General features: G+C 41.2%; 1 protein-coding gene across 1 annotated transcript in view; it reads right to left on the bottom strand.

Moving 5' to 3' along the window:
- LOC119331257 (sucrose transport protein SUT3-like) overlaps positions 1–20,074 on the bottom strand; it is a 46,190-nt gene that overhangs the window by 8,750 nt on the left and 17,366 nt on the right. Inside the window, exon 6 of the mRNA XM_037604430.1 lies at positions 605–638. Coding sequence (XP_037460327.1) covers positions 605–638 — 34 coding nt within the window. The remainder of the gene's footprint in view (positions 1–604; positions 639–20,074) is intronic.

Genomic DNA, 20,074 nt, shown 5'->3' with positions numbered 1-20,074 from the left:
CACGTGAAATGTGGCCTTAGAAGCCACTATACTTACAACGCCAATCTTGAAGGCACTCCGAGCGGGGGTGGCCAGAGTAGAGGCACTTAGAGCAGCTTCTCGCATCAGGAGACATGCTCGGAGGAGGGGGCGAGCTGAGGCATGGAGGCGATGGCGCCGCCTTCATGGTTGGCGGTTGCACAAGTCAACCATAGGCTCCTCCACTGGCGAGACGGATCTCGGAATGAGGGCGGTAGCGGGGGCGTTCACTGGAGCGACTCAGGGGATTGTGACCATGTCGTCGCAGAGTGCCTACACGGGGCAGGCGGACAAAGAGGGGCTCGCATCCAATCGGCGTAGCGCTCGGGAGTGGCCGACGTCGAGGGAGGAGGATAATCCATGGAGTCAAGGAGGGGCACCTGGGCGCGAGAAGGGAGCTGTTGAACGCGGGGACAGGAGTGGCCACCAGAGGAAGGCTGCGCGTGAAGCGGGTATGCACTCGTCAAATCCAAACATTTTTCCGCAAAAAAACATGTTGGTGATCGATCGCATAAGTTTTTCTTAGAAATGTGGGAAGAACATAAGCTGGATGACCGAACCAAGCAAGGTGATGCTCGTTATATACCTGATAAATCGGCCATCAACGCGCGTGCTGGACCCTAGACAAAAGAAGACACAGATAAAAAGATGTCAAGGAGCATATTTATCATGGAACCGAGACCAAGTTTCAGTGGTTCACGCTTTCGTTCAACCTTTACAAATTAGACAATATGCCATGCAAATTATTGCCGCAATTGGTTGTTTTATATTTGAGCAAGATGTAAAATATTTATGAAATATGAACATCGTAATATTTTTCACATGCACTATTGCATGTGTGGTCAATCTTTTCCAGGTTAGCTATGATAGAAACAATAAATCTATATAAGGTGAAAAATTGACCACATGTGCAAAAATGCGGGTGAAATATAACGCATAAATCATTGTACAATCTCAAACTCGAAATCTCACAAAGATCATCTTATATTATGGGTGTTATTCCAGTACTTTCCCATGATTTTTGAAAACTTTTACACCGTAGAAATCTCACAAAATCTTAACTAGTTGTGTGTGATAAGCTACGATAGAAAACCTTCCTCCAATATCGTAAAATTGTGTCTATATAAAATATAATATGATTCAGTTGTGTTAGTTAATCCCTCGACCTCACGAATAAAAGAAGTTAAATATCTGCTTGCAGCTCGGTGGCTGATCTGAACCTTCTTTATATAAGCGGGAACAGAAATTCTAAATCACATTACTATTTGCACCATGTATTTCTTCAAGGATGCAATCTTTTGAAGTCCCCCATTTGTGCATGTTATTTCGAGTATGGGATTGTACAATGACTTATTTTAGAATTGCCATGTAGGGTAAATGTTGAGGGGAAGAGAGAAATCATAAAAAAAAACTTTTCTTCTCTTAATTAAAGGATGTTGTCTTAACACAATTTCTCTCACCACATATTTTCTTACCTGAGATAAGACTAACAGATCATACACTGTACATAACTGTTTATTGTCTTCTCGAGATTATGTAGCACACTTAAGATAAAATTGTCTAATCAACCACTCTACATGATCTAATACAACTCTAGCCAAAGGAGGATTCTCCGTTCTTTTCGGAAGTGGGAAATTCCCTGACTTGCACATCTCAACTATTAAAGGGGAGTTGTATGTTGTATGTTCGCCTCCACCCCCGCCCCTTCCTCATTTGATTTTTTCGTCATGTATGCCATCCCTCCCATGTCATGTAGTAACTCAATCAAACAAAATAAAATCTTGTCAAAACCTCAACTAAATCAAAATTCACTTTTTGTTCCCTTGCCTGTACCTAAATTAAATGAAATCTTACCAAAAGCTCAGCTAAATAAAAACATTCCATGCGTTGCCCTACCCATATTGAAATCAAATCAAATATTACCAAAACCTAAACTAAATCGAAACTTTCCTGCATTCACCTACTCATACTCAAATACACTCAAATCTTATAAAATATTTCTTTCAACTGCTCATACTCAAAGCAAACCAAATCTTACATAATGTAGAATATTGTGGGTGTATGGTATATTTCGGATACGGTTGGTATTGAACCGCTGGAATATGTGTGGCTTCATTGCAATGCACGAGCAATTAGCTACTTAGTATGTGATTGAAATGTCCAGTTTTGTTTAGACAATCAAATCCAGTTGTGCTTGATTCTATGAGCTACAATTAATGAAGGTAATACAAAATCATTTTGAACCAGAAGGTATTATAGACTTACAGCTGCACCATTGTTGAGCACAACCACTACCATTCAGATTCTAGGCATCTCTACCGGGGCAACAGACCACATACTTCCGAAGTTTCAATTTGGGGATGAGGCCCAAAGGTCCGGCAAACATTGATGATGCAAAATAAAACCTTTATAAAGTGATGCAGAATCCCTACCTATGTCATCGACAAAACTAGGATTAATAAGCGAACTAAGCATATCTTAGATGGTCAGGTTACTTGTGATGAAACCAGTCCGCTCGGGTCTAATTTTTTATCACGGGTGATTGCATGTTTTTTGAAGTTATTTTGGTCTTTACAGTGCTACTCCTTCGGTGCTATGACAAACTTGTTGATTACAAGGTGGTTGTGGTGATTTTGTCAATCTCAACACGTGTCGGCTCAACTTCTCGTAGGTGCTCACAGTAGGGTGTGAGTGCGTGAGTTCATAGGCATGAGTGTGTGAGCATGTTATTAGCGTATGCATTCATACTATATTTCTCATAAATAGGAGAAAATCGAAATTAGGAACTTCTCATGTTGTAGCTGGATACCCGGCATGATAAAAACTAGCCCCGTATTAGCTCGTGCTCGTACCTGACGTCAAAACGCACTAACAAAAAGTCAAGATTTTCCAAGATGGCGAATGGTATGAGCGCTCACACTCGTACCGCCAGTCGTACCAAAGGTGGCACTCAGGACTGAACTTTGAGAGCAAACTACAGCAGACTGTGCAACCAAGCGTGCTCATACGAGGAAATAAATACCTCAAATTGAATTGTTTTCCACATCTCAGGTTGCTAATGTATTTTCTAACCGATCATTTGCTTTCTAATTTGCATCAATTGCCTCGTACCTCCTTCAAAATTAATCCCTTCGTATCAAATATAAGATATTTGGTAGGCTAAAATGACCTACCAAAACTTCTTATATTTTGATACGGAGGTAGTAATTCTCTGTAGCAAATATGTTTTCGTTTATTTATTTTTCTTGATTGGATATAGGAACTACATTCATATATCGAGTCGGTGATTTTCTCCGTGTGTTATTTTCGCATGGGCTTGGACCTTATGTGCTGTCATGTACATTATGGTGCCAACTGTATAAAATATCCGCACAAGCCGCTCTATTGCTTCAATTTGACGAACTTCAACCACAAGCACCCGATAATGTTTTTCAATACGAACCTCATTTCATAGAAGTTGCTTAGTATCGAGTTTCTCACTTTAAGTGAGGATCTCTGTTTTCATTAGGCACTTAGGAGCTGCACACTCATGTTTGTTATCTTGTCTTGCACATACTTCATCCAAATCTAGGGGTACATATTACTCCTAGACTTAGTTTATCGATTTATGCATGGTGCTTAGGTTAATGAACTTACTTGTGACACTAATCCTTTGTGCTATTAAAAAAATGAAAAGCCCCCAAAACATAAAAAGCATACAAGTACCTTGTTTTTAGTCTTTCCAGTAGGTTAGATCGGGGGCAGCCACCGGACCACAACTTGGAGATCCATTGAAGCAAGGTCCACCTTTACTAAAGGAGAGGTCATATGCGGCCCAACGGTAAAAGTATATAATTCTTGCTTAATTTTAAGCTTGGGGAGGTAACCACGTCACACACTCTCTTTTGATAACATTATTTTCTTTTTTACTTTCATAATTTTCCCTAGTTTGTCATTGCAAAGTTTTAAGCGTGGGGAAGTTACTTGTGCATGTATAGTGTTTCGTGTAATGCTCTTTATCATAAAGTTCTTGTGCAACCGTGTGTCCCTTGTTTTGACATGCTTCTTTGCATTCATTTTATTTAGCGCGAGGAAATCTGATTATTTTCTGAAAGACATTGCCATGTTCTTTTTATCAAAAATAATACAAGAGTCGCTTAAATTCTTGCCTTTCGCTCACCTAATTACATAAGTTGGGGAGTATAGTTGTGGCCTGATTAGCGATCGAATGTTGTAGAGAGTTTTGCTGATGAACCAAACAACTTTGGTTGATCCGGGATGTCCAACGGTATCCCCCGCCAATCTACCCCCTCATAGTGCTTAGATTTTGATTCTTATGCAACATGATACGGTGATGCTCTTGTGTAGTGTTTGCCTTCTTTATGACTAAAATGAGTTTGAAGACTTTGCATTTATGTTCATATTTTATTGCTGGCCTCTTCGGTACCGAGCATTGCCCATTCTCACATTGAGACCTGGCGCATACTTCTCTGGTACATCCAAACCTATGGGAGGACTTTCTCTTGTTCTCCTACACATAAACGCTACATCTCCTCAAAACAACCACCATAAGTAGCTATCATGGCATTTTTATAGCCATTCCGAGTATATCGCCTTGCACTACCATCATATTACATATGACTAGAGACATATTATTTATTTTGATTTGCCTTGCATGACCATAGTATGGCTAGCATGATATTTTTATGGCTTGTCCATTTTTTGATGTTTATGCTACGCTGAATCATTGCATATCCTGGTACACAACCTGAGTCATTCATACCGACTTTCTCTCATGTTTTGATATTGAGTTATGATTACATTTAGTTTAAGTGTGTTTGTAGAAAAGTGTGTTCATCATCATTGTAAGGTGTTGCTTCTACCAAAAAGAGAGAGACCAAATAAGAGATGCACCACAGAGGTGCTACAAAAAAGGGTGATGATGAGAGAAGGAGCAACATCATTTCACTTTTTAGTATAAACTTGTGCTTCACAGTAGCACCACTTCATGCATTGTAGATTAGAAAGTTTCATAAGCTGCATGTTTTATTCCGTTGACAAGCTTCCTCAAATGCTAAAGGTCTTCATGAGGAAGCAAGTTGGATGCACCCTCACTTAGTCCGTAGGGGAGATTTCACATATTCATAGCTCTTTTTGCATCCTAGTTGCATGGCCTAATGCTCGCATAGTCGCATCAACAATGATCGTAATGCCTTCCTAATGGCTAGTTGTGTTGATGAAAGACTTCCTATGTTTTTGAATTCTTAAAACCCCAAAAAATTTCTAATTCCCCATTAAGCGCGAGGCATAGGCTTGCGCAAATCTCTGCATAGGTAGTTGAGCGGTTGACTAATGCAGATGGACGATCTTCCAATTGTACTTGGTATGCCTTGGGTTGGTGCTTTTGAAGTGATTGATAATCCATAGTTTCTTTTGTCCATGACGGGCATTGCATTGTTCATAACATAATTTGACATTCTCTCTAAACCTTTGGCCATGGGAATTTGGACTCCATAGAAATATTCCATCTGTCTTGACCTCCATGGCGATGGAACTAAGGAGATATCATGTATCACTCCCTTGCTAGTTAATTTTTGCATGCTTGCATAATGAGCATGGATTCACTCTTGGGTTTTGGTTTCAGCATAAGCTTTAGAGTTGGCAAAGCTTAGGTAGTCAACCTTATTACTCGAGGACGAGCAAGGTATAAGTGTGGGGAGTTTGTTGGCTCTATATTTTATGATTTTTAGAGCTCATTTGTTGCATGTTCTTTGCATATATCATGTTCCATTGAACCAAATATATGTCCATTATGCATGATTACTATTTTTCACTCTTTTCATTGTGAGCATTGCATAGTTTGTGTTTTTCTTTAGTTTTTATTAGTTTCCTTTGTTTTATTGTGTCTAAAGGTGTCTTAGAGCAACCTAGGACCAAGCACAATGAAAATGCCAAAGATGGATTTAATACGGAGGATTATGAGCACCAAACTTATGCATTTCAGAAGGTCAAAAATGAGATTTGTTTTCCCAAAGTGCTCCAAATTAAGATCTAATAGCACAGGTGCATCGACGTTGTTCTTGCAATGAGCTCAATAACATTGAAAACATAATGTGGATGTAAAAGTTTTTGGATTCGACGACCTTTGGTATGATCAAACTTGGTCGGACCACTGTTCGTACCAGGCCTAGATAGCTCTGAAAGATTCCTCTCTAGACAGGATTCTTCATCGATTTTGTCCCCGTTGGTTATTACGCGATACTTGGCTAATAAGGAAGAGTTTGGGAGAGGATTAGGCTCATATAGAGCCCTTAGATCAAAGGAGAAAAGCTACATCTATGGAGGAGGCTTTGGGAGAGCCCTTAAAAATACTTCTCCAACCATAGACGGTGCCATCATCCATCATTCATCCAAGATCAATATCCATCACCTCCATTGCTACACCAACAACACCTTCATGGAATAATGGACAAGATCAAGAGAAGGAGGAGGAGGATCCGCCACTGCATGCACCAGCCTTCGGCCCGATGCCATCTCCACCATGCCGCCTCCACCGACACATCCTTCATCACCAACGTCCTGACGCCATCACCATCAGTACTATCTTCACCAACACTGCCATGCCTTCTCGTTTCATTGGCTCAATGCCATCTTGTAACTTGAACCTCTCTTTTATGTGTTTCCTTTACATGTTTGAGTAGTTGTACTTATTTTCGGGGATATGGATGAACTCTTTATGACTAGAATTAGATTCCTTGAAGTGATCCAATATCTTATGTTTATTTCCGAGTTAGTAGCCTTCACGAATGTTGAGAGGAGGCCTCTCTTGTATTATCGCTGTGATTGCCCATGAAGCAAATTACTTTTATTCGTTTAGGTTCGGATGTTGACGTAATGTGAGGAAACAATAAAAGCTTATTTCTTGTCCTTTTGTAGTTGGTAGGGGAGTAACTTGGAAACTCACATCTGGCTGCGTCCACGGGAAAACCCTTAAGAACCATAGTGATAACCAGCATGGGGAAACTATGGTGGTGGCCTATGTGATATGAAGTCTACTTCGAGTAGAACATATCTGTACCAGGAACCGCCCACTTCTATATATAAAGATTGGCTTAGTGATTTGATAGAGAGCTAGGCTCCACACTTGTTGTGTGGATCATATTAGTAGCGATGACTCTAGAACCCTCGAGAACACCTTACTTTTTTACATTTCCATTCATAGTTTACATAAACTCCTTTTTACTAGTAACTTATAGAGTAGTCTATTTCCAAATTCTGGTTTGGGTGTGTATGGAACTATGTTTGCAATAAAATAATTATGAGGTTAGTAGTGCCTTCCATTCTACTCTCTGTGGATTCGACACTCAACTTATCACGAAAGTGATACAACTGCCTTTGCTCTTGTAGGACATCACAAGTGATGCCCATCAAAAGGAGCAACACAACAGTGTCCACAGAAGAAGGCAACACAATGTCATGTCCTACAAGCCTCCATGCTTGTGATACTACTCGTATCGCATGCCACCGCCTCCATGACGTGATGCATGAGAACATCGGTAAAGGGGCTCTAGGCTGATTTGCATCGGAGACACTCTGAAACCCTATTCAGCCCATCTGCACTATAAAGGATGGGAAACCTTCACCAAATGAGATCCACCAATAAGACGACTGACCATTCATGAGAGCTACCAACTCATTCCGATCTCCATCACCCACCACCACTCCATAGCCATCACCACCACCATAGTCTTTATCTCCTCTAGCCATCATACTTGAAATCGAGTGTATAGTGTGATCAACATTGTATGACTTATACTCATTCATCCCTAAGTAGAAATCTTTATAATGCCTATTGCATGTGATTTATTTGCATTGTGTGAGTAGTCCCCAAGGGCTAATGGGGAAGCCATAGCCTCGTATCCCCATGTACATGCACTAAGATATCCTTGGTTTACTTTGAGTTAACATTATCTATATGTGCTACACAATGGTTTTGTCCCTTCATTGATCCTAGGGCTTATAAATACACAAGATACCGAAGATTTGACAAGGAGAGGCTTAGGGTAGAGAAGAATGGAAGGTTATGACGAACGTCAATGGCAATAAGATTAGTATTGTAGCTGAAATATAGTCTCTAGGGGTAGATAAGGTGCAATCATTAAATGCCCAATGTATTTCTCTGATTGTCCCTTAATAACTGAGGTAACCCCATGTGTTGGAAGGGCCTTTGTTGGACAATGGAACCACGATTCAGAGGCCCTTGGCCGTGGGTTATTTGGACACATCTCCCATAACAATACTTTGACAAGATATATGTAACAATTTTTACCAGTGCCATGTTGATTATCTAGATAGGATCTCGAGTGCAAGTTCACAGCTGCAGACCTTTAGACCTAGCCTATTTTTTATTGTTTTCCTTTAGTCACCTTTGCATTTTGATCTGGGGCCATTTACCAATCTAACAACTTAACCTCTACTCCCATTGTCTCTTCTTACTTGGTGCAAGGTCTCGTACTTGATGGCTCCCCAATCCTCGACAAGTTCTTCCCTCCAATGGGCAAGACAATGGCCATAGTGGAAGAATACCCCCCCCCCCCACACACACACACATTTTACCATCAAAATGTTGAACTTGGACATGATATGTTCGTTTCCACTACAACACTTACTACACATGAGCGGGAACACAAAGGTACAATGGGTCTTGATGATGTGTTTATCCTGCTACTGGACTTGGACAACTTGCATGATAATAATGCTCATATTTTATGGCACGCCCTATTTTTCCTTCTGCGTGCTTTGATTTTCCACCTATCTATGATGAGTAAGGTAACAATATATGATATCGAGTAGTTGTGATAGAGTTCTGCATGTGATATCTTATGTCAATCCCATATGTAATATCATGCTTGATAGTCCCATGAATTTGTCTTGTGCTATGCTTAAGGTTTATGAAATCGCATCTTCAAGATCTATCCTTAGCACCTATGCATGTGAATTAAGTTGAATTTGATTTGTGCAAAGACATAGTTGAAATTTTTTTAGCTTGTGGTATTTGCGTATATTGTGATGATATTACCATGTTACGTTTGCATAATTCTTTTAATAAACTTCATATGCCTTGCCATGACCACCTTCGTATGGTAAATGTTCTTGGTAATGCCTCACATGTTGTAAAAAACATGATGAATAGTTCTTCTTTATTTTGTTTTGGTTTCAAGCATAATAGTGCTATATGTATCATTTGTGGTTAACATTTTCCCATCCATAAGATAAGAATGCTTTGTGTGTTGCGTCAAGTTTGTTGACCAATTGTTCTTCCATGCAACTTGACTACATTTATACCCATGCTTTGCACATGTCATTCCATATTTTTTTGTCAAAACTCCCCTTGTTTGCTTCAAACATATAGAATTTGGAGTATAACAATGTTTATACTATTGCACATGAGAATGCCCCCATAGAATTCTCCCATATGATTGGAAATTTTAGTTTGTACCATGTGCAACATGTTTTTTCCTTCCTTGCACAATATGCATAGTGCCATGGATATAAACATTGATGCACCTATTATTCATGCACTTCGAGTTTAACAGTGGTGTACAAATGAGCAAACACATCATGATGGATGATCTCTTTATCTACCATGCACAAACATACTTAGTTTTATCTTTTGCACGCTTAGGACTTCATGACTACTTATCAACTCATACTCAACATGAAGTTACAAAATGAGCTCTTGAGAGCAAACAAGGCGTGGGTCTCCATGGAGTATCATTCCTATCTTCTTATTTATGACACGAATTCGCGTATCTCTTCTAAATTGAACTCACATGGTTCTTGGGTATTTTCCAATACATATGTTGTGCCCATATTATCATATTCACATTGCATGATTTAAGCATTTCTATTCCAATGACATGCCTTTGTGACCCATGCTCTGCATTATAAATGACCCATCAATGCATTACTTTTATGTGTATTTACAAGCTTGGTGGAGTAATCACTTGCTTTTATCATGTTAGATCTTTCACCCATTCCTTTCATGATGCTTGTTGTGTTAGGGTGGCATGATGACACATTTTTGTTTATGTAGGAGCTCTTGCCTACACAATGAAACTTTTGCCATGGTTTTGTTTTGCATATACCTTGTGTGTTGCATCACCCATGATGAATAATTGCTCTTTCCATAGGGTTGATGGCAACCATTTCCATGCTTTTCACATGCTTTGTTTTGAATGTTGTCTAATAATTCCTATTGTTGCCATCATCATGTTGAATACTTTCTATATTCTATGTGTTGAGTGTGACATTGCTTTTATTCTTGCATGATAAGGCCCCCATAGCTTTCTCATATATACTTACATATTTTTACATGTTACATCTGAAGCATGCTTGTTTTCCTTATTTATACCATGCACATCATTTCTATGACATATGCATAAATACACCATATATTCATCAACCATATTACTTGGCAATGGTATGCGCAAGAGAAGCGATGGGTATTGATGGATGCCACATTTTTTTACCATGAAAGCACATTATTTTGTTTGTTCTGTGCATGTGTAGGCCTTTAGTACATGGTGATTGACATGTTCCATTTTTGTGGCAACTCTGATCTATCCCTTCTCTATGGTGATGATGTTTTATGTAGAGGAAGACTCCTCTTGAATAGTGCAGTGAATGAGATGAAAAATCGCATCCTACAATCATCACCATGGCTTTGTCTCCCTCGCTAAGGGACACATGCATTACATCTACTAAGGTGAATTCTGCATTTTATGCGTGTCTACTTGATTCACTCATGGATGGTATAATACTTGATCATCCTTCATTTGCACATATAAGTTGCCTAGTGACAATTGTGCAATGGAGGAGGACATGCACAAGAGAGAGCTCACACCATTTGCAACCGAATCATGGGGAGCGGAAGAAGAAACACCAACACTCACGTGGCGAAAGACGGGAAAGGATGTCCACATCCAAGTGGCTGATATAAAAAGCTCAGCCCACCCGGTTGCACTAGCAGGAACCCGAGAAAACCCAACGTCAGTCACTATTATACTAGGCAATTACCATAGTGTAAACCCTTGGAGCATGGCACCTACCTCCACTGCCTGGTGAACACTCGCCCCACTGGCCGGTTATACCAGCCAGGAGGACCCCATATAACAACTGCATGCGCACAACTTTTTGGCAACTGGCCTATGTATCTTTTCGTCCTCATTTACCCATTCGTGGGTGGACCTATATATGCCCATCCCCCTCCTAGATTATGTTTAGCTAAGAAATGACAATACATTATAGCTTACCTCAGGTACCTCCCCTTGTGGGACCTCTCCTTGTGAAGATGACTCCCCATATAGTACAAGGCCACCCTTTGCAGTGAAGACTCGTTTGGAGTTCAAGACCTCCACTTATGGAGAAGGTTTGTTCCATGAATGCAAGCCATCCATGTCTTATGACTCGGGGAAGAATCTTCCACCTCGTTGTTTGCTTCTCCAATGAATTTTTAAGAAATAATGTGGATATACGATTACAAGAGGGTGTCACCTTGGAATCACAAGTTATCCATGTGTTTTCCTTGATTTCTTTGTGATTCCTCATGATTTCCTCTATTTCCTTGTGTTGTTCTGCAAATACGCCTAAAATTCATGAAGATCGGGCCACCCTTGTGGCTTGCCCCATGTCATCCATGCTCTTCCCCTCCCCTTTGATTCCAGCACCGATCCAAGGCTCAACCGATGTATGGTGGAGGCCACCCCAGGATTTTGTCATCGGTGTGCGACATGGTACTATAGTTCTCCAATGTATGACAGACATTTTGCCTCACGCATGCACGGGCTTTGGTGTGCCACAATGCTCCATAGGGGACACAATAAGTATCTTGGAGTTTTCAGGGGCCATTTGTGAAAAGTTAGGGACTTGTTCATAAATTTCTAAGAAAATGGAAGTAGTTTGTTATAATAAGTTCCTTGGTTCTCTGTGTAAAATAATTGTGGAAAAACACATATGCAGTTTGCTGCTCTCATGTCGTGGAGCCCAGAACATAGGGGAAAAATGATGTAGAAAAACTTGCAGATCGCTTCATTGTGTCAGGGTTCGCTTCTATTCAGGAAGTCAACATCCTCGCATGGGAAATATTTCTGGTAGTTCACTTGTTGGTGCTGAAAATTTCACTTTGATTTCACTGAACTGCACTCAGTCGACTTCTATTAGCCAGCTCAGTTCAGTTGCCCCTTTGGTGCAGTTCACTTGTCAATTTGGACTGCGCCAAAAAACAACGTCTAGTTTTTTTAACCGCTCTTAAACCACGAGGAACTAGGAAAGCGACGCCTAGTTTTTTTCCTCTTCAATATCTTTCCAATAGTATATCATCTACATCATTCTCGCAAGCGATACAAGTCTAAAAATGTACTATCGATGTCACTCGACGGGAAAAACTCTGCTTTCAAAATTGCTATTAGACCACAAAGAAAGCTTGAAAAGTGTGTTACATAAAAACTGTCACCTAATCCATAGCTATCCACTGGTATATTTTATGCATGATCTCGACAAACAATTTGACAATTGTCTCAACAATTATACCAAAAGCCACGTCAAGTTTATAAGTTTTCACTATTGGAATTTTGTGGTTCTCTGTTGCAGTTCAAAGTGCTTGTTGAATAAGTGCTTGTTAATGAAATATGTGCTATGTTAGTGTACCCATGGAGATGAAATCCAACTATTCACCCCACCTCATGATCCGGGCAGCTAAACTAGTTGAAAACACACACACACACACACACACACACACACAGAGAGAGAGAAAGAGAGAGAGAGAGAGAGAATAAGCACCTCACTAACAAGTGTGGGTCCATACTGCCCGCCTCTCCCTAGAGCATCCTTAAATCAACCTACACTTCTCGTCACCCCCTCCACACAATTCCACTCTCCTCTCAAAATATTTCTACTCTCCTCTCCAACCGACCTCACCTTCCCTCTCGCCCCTACCAACCAGATCCAACCACCACTCCCCCAAGCAGCTGACGACACCACCTCTCCCCTCGCCTCCACCACACCTCTTCCTGGAAGGAGATGTGCTATGTCAAACAAGATCGTGGGTGGAGGTAGAAGGAGTGCATGAACCCATGGAGAGGAGGAGGTCGGCGTGCTCCTTCTGTGGTCACAATAGGATCCTCACCATGGGTGACGAGGAAGACGCGAGGAGACCAGATCTAGACAATAACCGTCAGAATCTGTCAAGCTCACTATGGTGCATCATCATCGTGCCTATCCCCATCCTAGGATGGCGAGAACAACCAAAACATATCCCCTACCCTCCTCACTATAGTAAATAATCGACACCAACGACCTCCCTCTAAGGTGGGATCTAGCGATGAGCCTCTCGCCTAGGCACAAGACACATTGGTCGTGAGGTCTTCCCCCACCCCTGCTCGAATGATGAGTAGGAGCCTCCTACTCCGCGACAGGATCTGGATGCAAAACATTGATTTGTTTATGCGCTTTATGATGCCTTGTGTCGCCATCACTTGCGTCCTTCCCATGTCTGTCTTGCTTTCTCTTCACTAGATCTGACCGGTGAGCTCAAGTTGGTCGACACCCGGGACGCTGGCGTCCAGCTGCACATCCACGAGGGCATTTGAATCAAGAAATTGGTGGGCACCCATCCTCCACATCCATGTAGTAGAACTTTGACTGCACATTACGATGTATTTTCTCCTGTTGTAACTTAGTGGTTGACCCATTACAACTTAATGATTGATCAAGTAGAACTTAACAACATATTGTATTTGTAGAGATCTTCGTGTGAATTGACAAGTAGTTTTTAATATTTGGCACTTCTGTAAATTTGTAGGCACTTCGTAATCATTTGGCACTTTGTATATGTGTGGCACTTCGTAATAATTTAGCAATTTTTTGTAGTGGCACCTTGTACATGTCTGACAGTAAATAGCGATTTCTTTCTCCCGGTCCATGTTTTCTTTTACTTTTTTATAGGCACCCGACACATGGATACAACCATTCCTAATTCTCCTCCGAATGTCAGGTCGGTCGAAAAGAAAGCGCGGTGTAGCTGGCATCATCATCTCTTGTTAGGTTCGCATGCACAAGGGTACTGGGTAGGTCTCTTTATGCGTCCCGCGAGGCTTTGATCTTTCCATGTACATTTCCCCACGCCATACCACCACTATTACACACTCGCTATTTGTATTATATTGTATCATTACTTAGTCAACACCTAATTTTCTATTTATGTTCTTCATTACCTTGCAAAGCTACCTATTTATAACCATTTTGTAGTTTTATTTCTTGTTTCTAGACAAAGCAAATGGTAAGTGTTTGTTGGATTGTATTAGTGGCAGGTAGGGCCTGAGGACATATTGATCTTACCATTACTTCCTTGTGGGTTCGACACTCCATACCACTTATTCCATCTTTAGAAAGTGCTACGACAATTCCTTGCACTTGGGAATTATCAAGCTCTTTCTAGCGCTGTTGTCGGCAACATAGAATGGAAATTATTGTGTATGTTTGTTTGCTTTTATCACTAAGTAGTTTTTTATTCTTGTTTTCTTTCTTTGGTTGTGGGTAAAATTTAAAAATGCAAAATAAAAAAATCACTTGCACCTTTATGCATTGCTTAAGACTTTAACGAAAGCGCTGCCTCGGAGACAACCCAGAAGTTTTAGAGAGTCTTATTCTTCTTTTGTGTGCTACTTTTTTTCAAAAACAAAACAAAAATAAAGAGGGAAAATGAAAACCTATTTTCAAAAAGATAAGTGGTTGAATATTTGTGCATTGAAGAAGTGAGGGTCGACCTTGAACACTTTCTTCATGCTCGTGGAAATAATGTTAATCTTTTCATGGAAATTTCTTATAAATTTAACTATCCCCATACATAAAACATTGTACCGTAAGAATGAAGCGCCAAGGTTTTCCTATAGGATGTTTAAATTGTATATTGAATGTGTGCTCTGCAGAAACAGAAAGTTTTGTTGCATAATTAAATTATTATATTTTCCTAGAACGTGCTAATTTTATGAAATTTTTATACAATATTGTAATAAAAGAATTTATTACTTCCTAATCTTTCACAATATTTGGAGCTTCAGAAGTATATGTTTAGAATTAGTTACTCCAGACTATTTGGTTTAGACAGATTGTTGTTATAGTTTTTTTATCCACTTATTCTAAATTTTCTTTAATTATATTGGGGGATATAAATTTTGGAAATGATAGTATATAGTAGCTAATGTTAGAAAAAAATTATGCAACTTGTCTTGACAATACATGATTTGGTGATTTATTTTTATGTATACTAATGTATCTCACGAGTTCTGTTGAATTTTCTGTGGGTGAAAATTTTAATATTCACGGGAGATAGCGATATGAGAGAAAGTTGGAGAGATGCAAGATCTAAAGATTGGGGATGCCCGAGGGATCCCCGAGAAATAATTTTTAAGAGATCTCAAACTCCAAGCTTGGGGACGCTCTCGCATCCCCTTCATCTTTTTCTACAACTAAAGGTATGTCTCGGTTGAGCCTATATTTTTATTTGTTCACATGATATGTGCAAAGTATTAGAGCATCATATTTCTTTTTCATTTTAATAAATTTACACTATGCTGGTTGGGGATGATTTCTTATGGTCCTTGGTTGATTTACAGAACAATCCATGTAGTTCACTTATTATATCTCTTAAGTATGGCTTTATTTGTGCGTCACTTAAATCTTTTGACTTTGGTTTCTAGAATTCCTTGTGTGCTTCCCTTATATCTTTTGAGCTTGGATATTGGTCTCTCTATATTTATGTTATTTGTAGAATGATCCACGGATTTCACTTATATCTTTTAGAGTATGGATAAAATTATCATTGAAAGTGCCTTTGAAGAGGTTAACTTTAGATAGTATTGATGTCACTATTTAGGAGGTTGACACAATTCATGTGGATTACATTATTATTGAAAGTGGGATGGAAGAGGTCAAACTCTAGTCATTAGTATTGACCCCACTATCTTGGAGAATCCCTCATTGAATAAGTATGATCATTTACTCTTGTACTTCACTTATATCTTTACAGTAAAATTTAAGAATGAATTGAATGTCATGTGCTTCATTTATGATAAGTATATTGAGAAGTAAACATGCATCCTCTATTTAATTCGTTAAAATAGAAGTGAGACTATGATAGTGCATATCTTTAATCAAGCAAGAGAGTTATATTATATTGACAAAGAGCATTAGTTGCATTAAGTTGAACCTATGTTGTGGTGGTATCTCCCAATGCAGGACAGATGATTGGCTTGGCACATGTTTACTATTAGAGAATGAATGATTAAGGTTTTTGTGCTTGGTGAAGTAGTTCAGCCTTGGAGGTATTCATGGTTTGAAGGTTATCATCATGATTATTTTTCCTTAATAATGTTACTATTAGAGAATGAATGATTAAGGTTTTTGTGCTTGGTAAAGTGGTTGCCCACAGCCTTTTGCTAGCCTTTTCATGTACTAAGAAGAATCATCGCTTGTGCATCCAATTCTTGAAACAAGTTTATGCCACATTGTGTCCACCGTACCTGCATATACATGGTATTTCACTGCCATTCCAAGTAAATTTTCAAGGCGAGCTCTAAAACTTCAAATAAACTTCTATTTTGTGTGCTCGTAAAACTCATCGAGCGGTGGGGGTAGTCACTATCTTCCATACTAAATGTGTTTTACTCAGGACAGGAGTTTATTCTGCTTGTTAAGTTTATGAGATAGCTTGTATAGGGAAGCCCAATCCCAATATTTTTTTTTGAAAAAAGGCACTCCTCCGGAAAATTTGAAAGTTGGCAGGTACCCATGGATTCAGTTAGCCATGGTTTGTGTTGGTTATGGTGGAGGAGTGTTGATGCATGGTAACTGCTCTTAATGTGTTTAGTATGGAAGATAATGGAAACTTTTGTTGCTAAACTGTTGATATGAAATGCAGACATCTTGATGCGGAGCATCCCACGATCATCCCCATGGACGCATCTACATACCCTACATCACCACTTGGACCTATGACTTGAGCACGTGCAAGAGCTCTCGAAACCGAGGTGACATCACTCCTCTCACAACTTCCTTTCGATTCACATGAGACATGGCTACTACCTCAAACGGAGACGCTTTGCATACTCAGGTACCAAGGAGTTAGCCATGGAGAAGCTAGGAAGCAAGGAAAGCCGGAAGCGGAAGACATGCGTGAAGACGGAGAGGAAAAACGCCAAGTCCCAGACTGGCCGGACGATCTGGACGAGGGCCGGACGATCCGGACAGAGCCCAGACGATCCGGCTAAAGTGCGCCGAAGACACCCGAAGCCCTCACCTGAAGCCAGATCATCCGGACGCCGCCCCAGATCATCCGGACCCTGCTCGGACATTCGGACCTGCGCCGCCACCGCCTGCACCACCAGCTCATCCGGGCCTCCACCCGGATCATCCGGCCGAGCCCGGATCATCCGGCTCCCCTGCCGGATCATCCGGCCAGCACCTGCGTGCGCGTGTTGGGCTGAGCCCATGTACCCCTTCACCCCCTAGCCTATATATAGGACTCCTACTCCTCACTTCGAGACTTAGCATTGGTTTAGCTCATTTTGAGATAGAGCATTGCTCATCCGCACGGATCTACTCCTCGTGAGGGACCGCACCTCTTCGGAGAAGATCCATCCGGATTTAAGGCCTCCATCCGGAGAAGAAAATCAAGACCTCCTCCCAGAGAAGAACGGCTACCTTTGTATTGTCCTTTGTTGACTATGGATCTCGTGTTACTTTGTGCCTCGATGATCTAGCACATGTGTGATCAAATTCGTGTCAGTTGAGTGTTTCTCTCGTTTCCCCTTGTGATTTCTTTCGTGTTCTTCAGCATGTTCTTCGTGTTTCCCCGTAGGATCCACTCCAAACGTGAAAGATCGGCCCCTAGGGTTCCGCCCTACATCATCTTGGTATCATGAGCCACGCTGATCACGTTTTTGGAGCCCCTACCCCGTGTTTTCTAACTTGATTTTGTTGTTTTAGCCCTAAATCCGAAAATCCCCACCAAAAATAGCTCGCAAATGCTTTTGTGATTTGTTGGTTTTGATGGTGTTTTGTTGATTTTGATCCGTGGATTCAGTGTGTAACTCGTGGACCTTGCCTTTTCCCACCTTCCCCCCCTCGAAATCCTTCCAAAATCCGTGAAATATTCGAATTTCTCGCCGTTTTCGAGTTCATCCCGAGCAGTTCCCGAGCGCGATTGACCTGCCTGGATCATCCGGGCCCTGACCCGGATCATCCGGACGCGCCCGGATCATCCGGCTCCTGGCCCGGATCATCCGGCTTCCTTTGCTGAAACTGCATGTTCTGCAGTTCTCCACCACCACCACCTACGCCTTCGCACTCCACCCACTTCGACCACCACCACCTTAACCTGCTAAGCCCCTTGACATACCCCTCCGTACCACCATTCGACTTTGGGTTCGAGAATTTGAGTTGTGGTTTCCCGTGTCCTATTGTGTTTCGGCTATTTAGGTACGGCGCGGCATCAACATCACCACCGCTCATCTTCGTCGACTACTCGTCATCGCGACGGACGGTAACTTCAACGACATCTTTGTCATACCTTGCAATTGCATTGATAACCATCATATCCCATCTTTTGCGTCACTTACCCATCGAGACTAGCCATTGAGTATTGTCGGCAACGTGACTTGTGCACATTAGTGATCATACACCATAGCATACATACCATATCATCTCTTGTGTTACAAAGTTGTCCTCGCATACACAATTGCTATCTTGGTTCGTGAAGTATCGCATGAGAAAAGAGCTCAAAGGTGAAAGAGCCAACCAAGCTTTTAAGAAAAATAGAAAGATAAGCAAAGAGCTTATAAGCAAGAACCATAGCATCATACTACATTAAGATTGTCATACCCGGTCATCTTGGATCATATCACCGAAATAACATACATATATCATACTTGGGATAGAGATCGTTGCATTTTTGCCTAGTAGATTGTGCACAAGCTCCGTATCAGCCTATTGTGCAATCGTGCTAGCGTCTCTCGAGTATTGTGCAACAAGAGCATTTTCGTGGTCTCCACATTTTGGCTCATTTTTGGCTTGCACAATCCCATTATTCTATTTGCGTGTGTGTTTCCGTGTCCCACTACTTGCTTGGTCTACTTGTTGCATTTGCGAATTTGCGAATCTTTTTCAACATCTTTGAGTCAAACTAACAATTGCATCAAATTTTGTGCCACCATCCTAACCAAGCTCCACCATAAGCTTTTACTTGTGTAGGTGTGAGAACCGACAAGAATTGGTACCAAGAGTGCTATTTCATTGTCCGCATTTGAGTGAACTTGATTCATCGTCAACATCGGTCAAGGTACATTTGGTCTAAGTTCTTCTCCTTCTCACACTCACATTTTGCTTGGAATGAAGTATAGGCCAAGTGCCTCTACCAACCCACTCTTCATCGAGCAAGACGGCGACATGTCATCATACGTCACCAAGAGCCACCTCTTTGGTGCACACCGAGCATTGCATCAAGAACAACAAGCTATGAACGAACGCATCGACAACCTCGCCACTGACTTGCGACTCTCCGAGCAACGTACCAAGGACTACTTCGACAACGAGCTCGACGCGCACAAGCAAGAGAACGATGCAAGGATGGATGAGATCCGCGCTTTGTTGTTGAACCATCCTCCTTCTACATCGTCATACTCAAGACGGAGCCACTCAAGTCGACACTCCAATGACACCTTCTCCAGCTCAAGTACACCATCATCGAACACTCTTCGACGAGCCGCGCATCAAGACCATCATGCATCTCGCAATCCGCTACACGAAAAGCATTCACAAGAGCAAGTCGATGAGCAAGAACTTCGTCCTCCACCACATCAAGTTGCGTTTGCTCAAGCTCAAGAACGACAACGTCTACGTCGCTAAGAGGAAGAACGAGCGCGTCTCCATCAAGAGGAACAAGACGCCGAGGCTCAACGTCTTCAACAACAACAACAACGTGAAGCGCAAGCTCTTGAGGCGCAACGTTCCCTTCAAGAAT

The sequence above is a fragment of the Triticum dicoccoides genome, chromosome 1B (assembly GCF_002162155.2).
Source record: "Triticum dicoccoides isolate Atlit2015 ecotype Zavitan chromosome 1B, WEW_v2.0, whole genome shotgun sequence".
NCBI lineage: Eukaryota > Viridiplantae > Streptophyta > Magnoliopsida > Poales > Poaceae > Triticum > Triticum dicoccoides.
The sequence above is the reverse complement of the archived record's forward strand: the minus strand, read 5'-3'. Positions and strand labels throughout refer to the sequence as shown.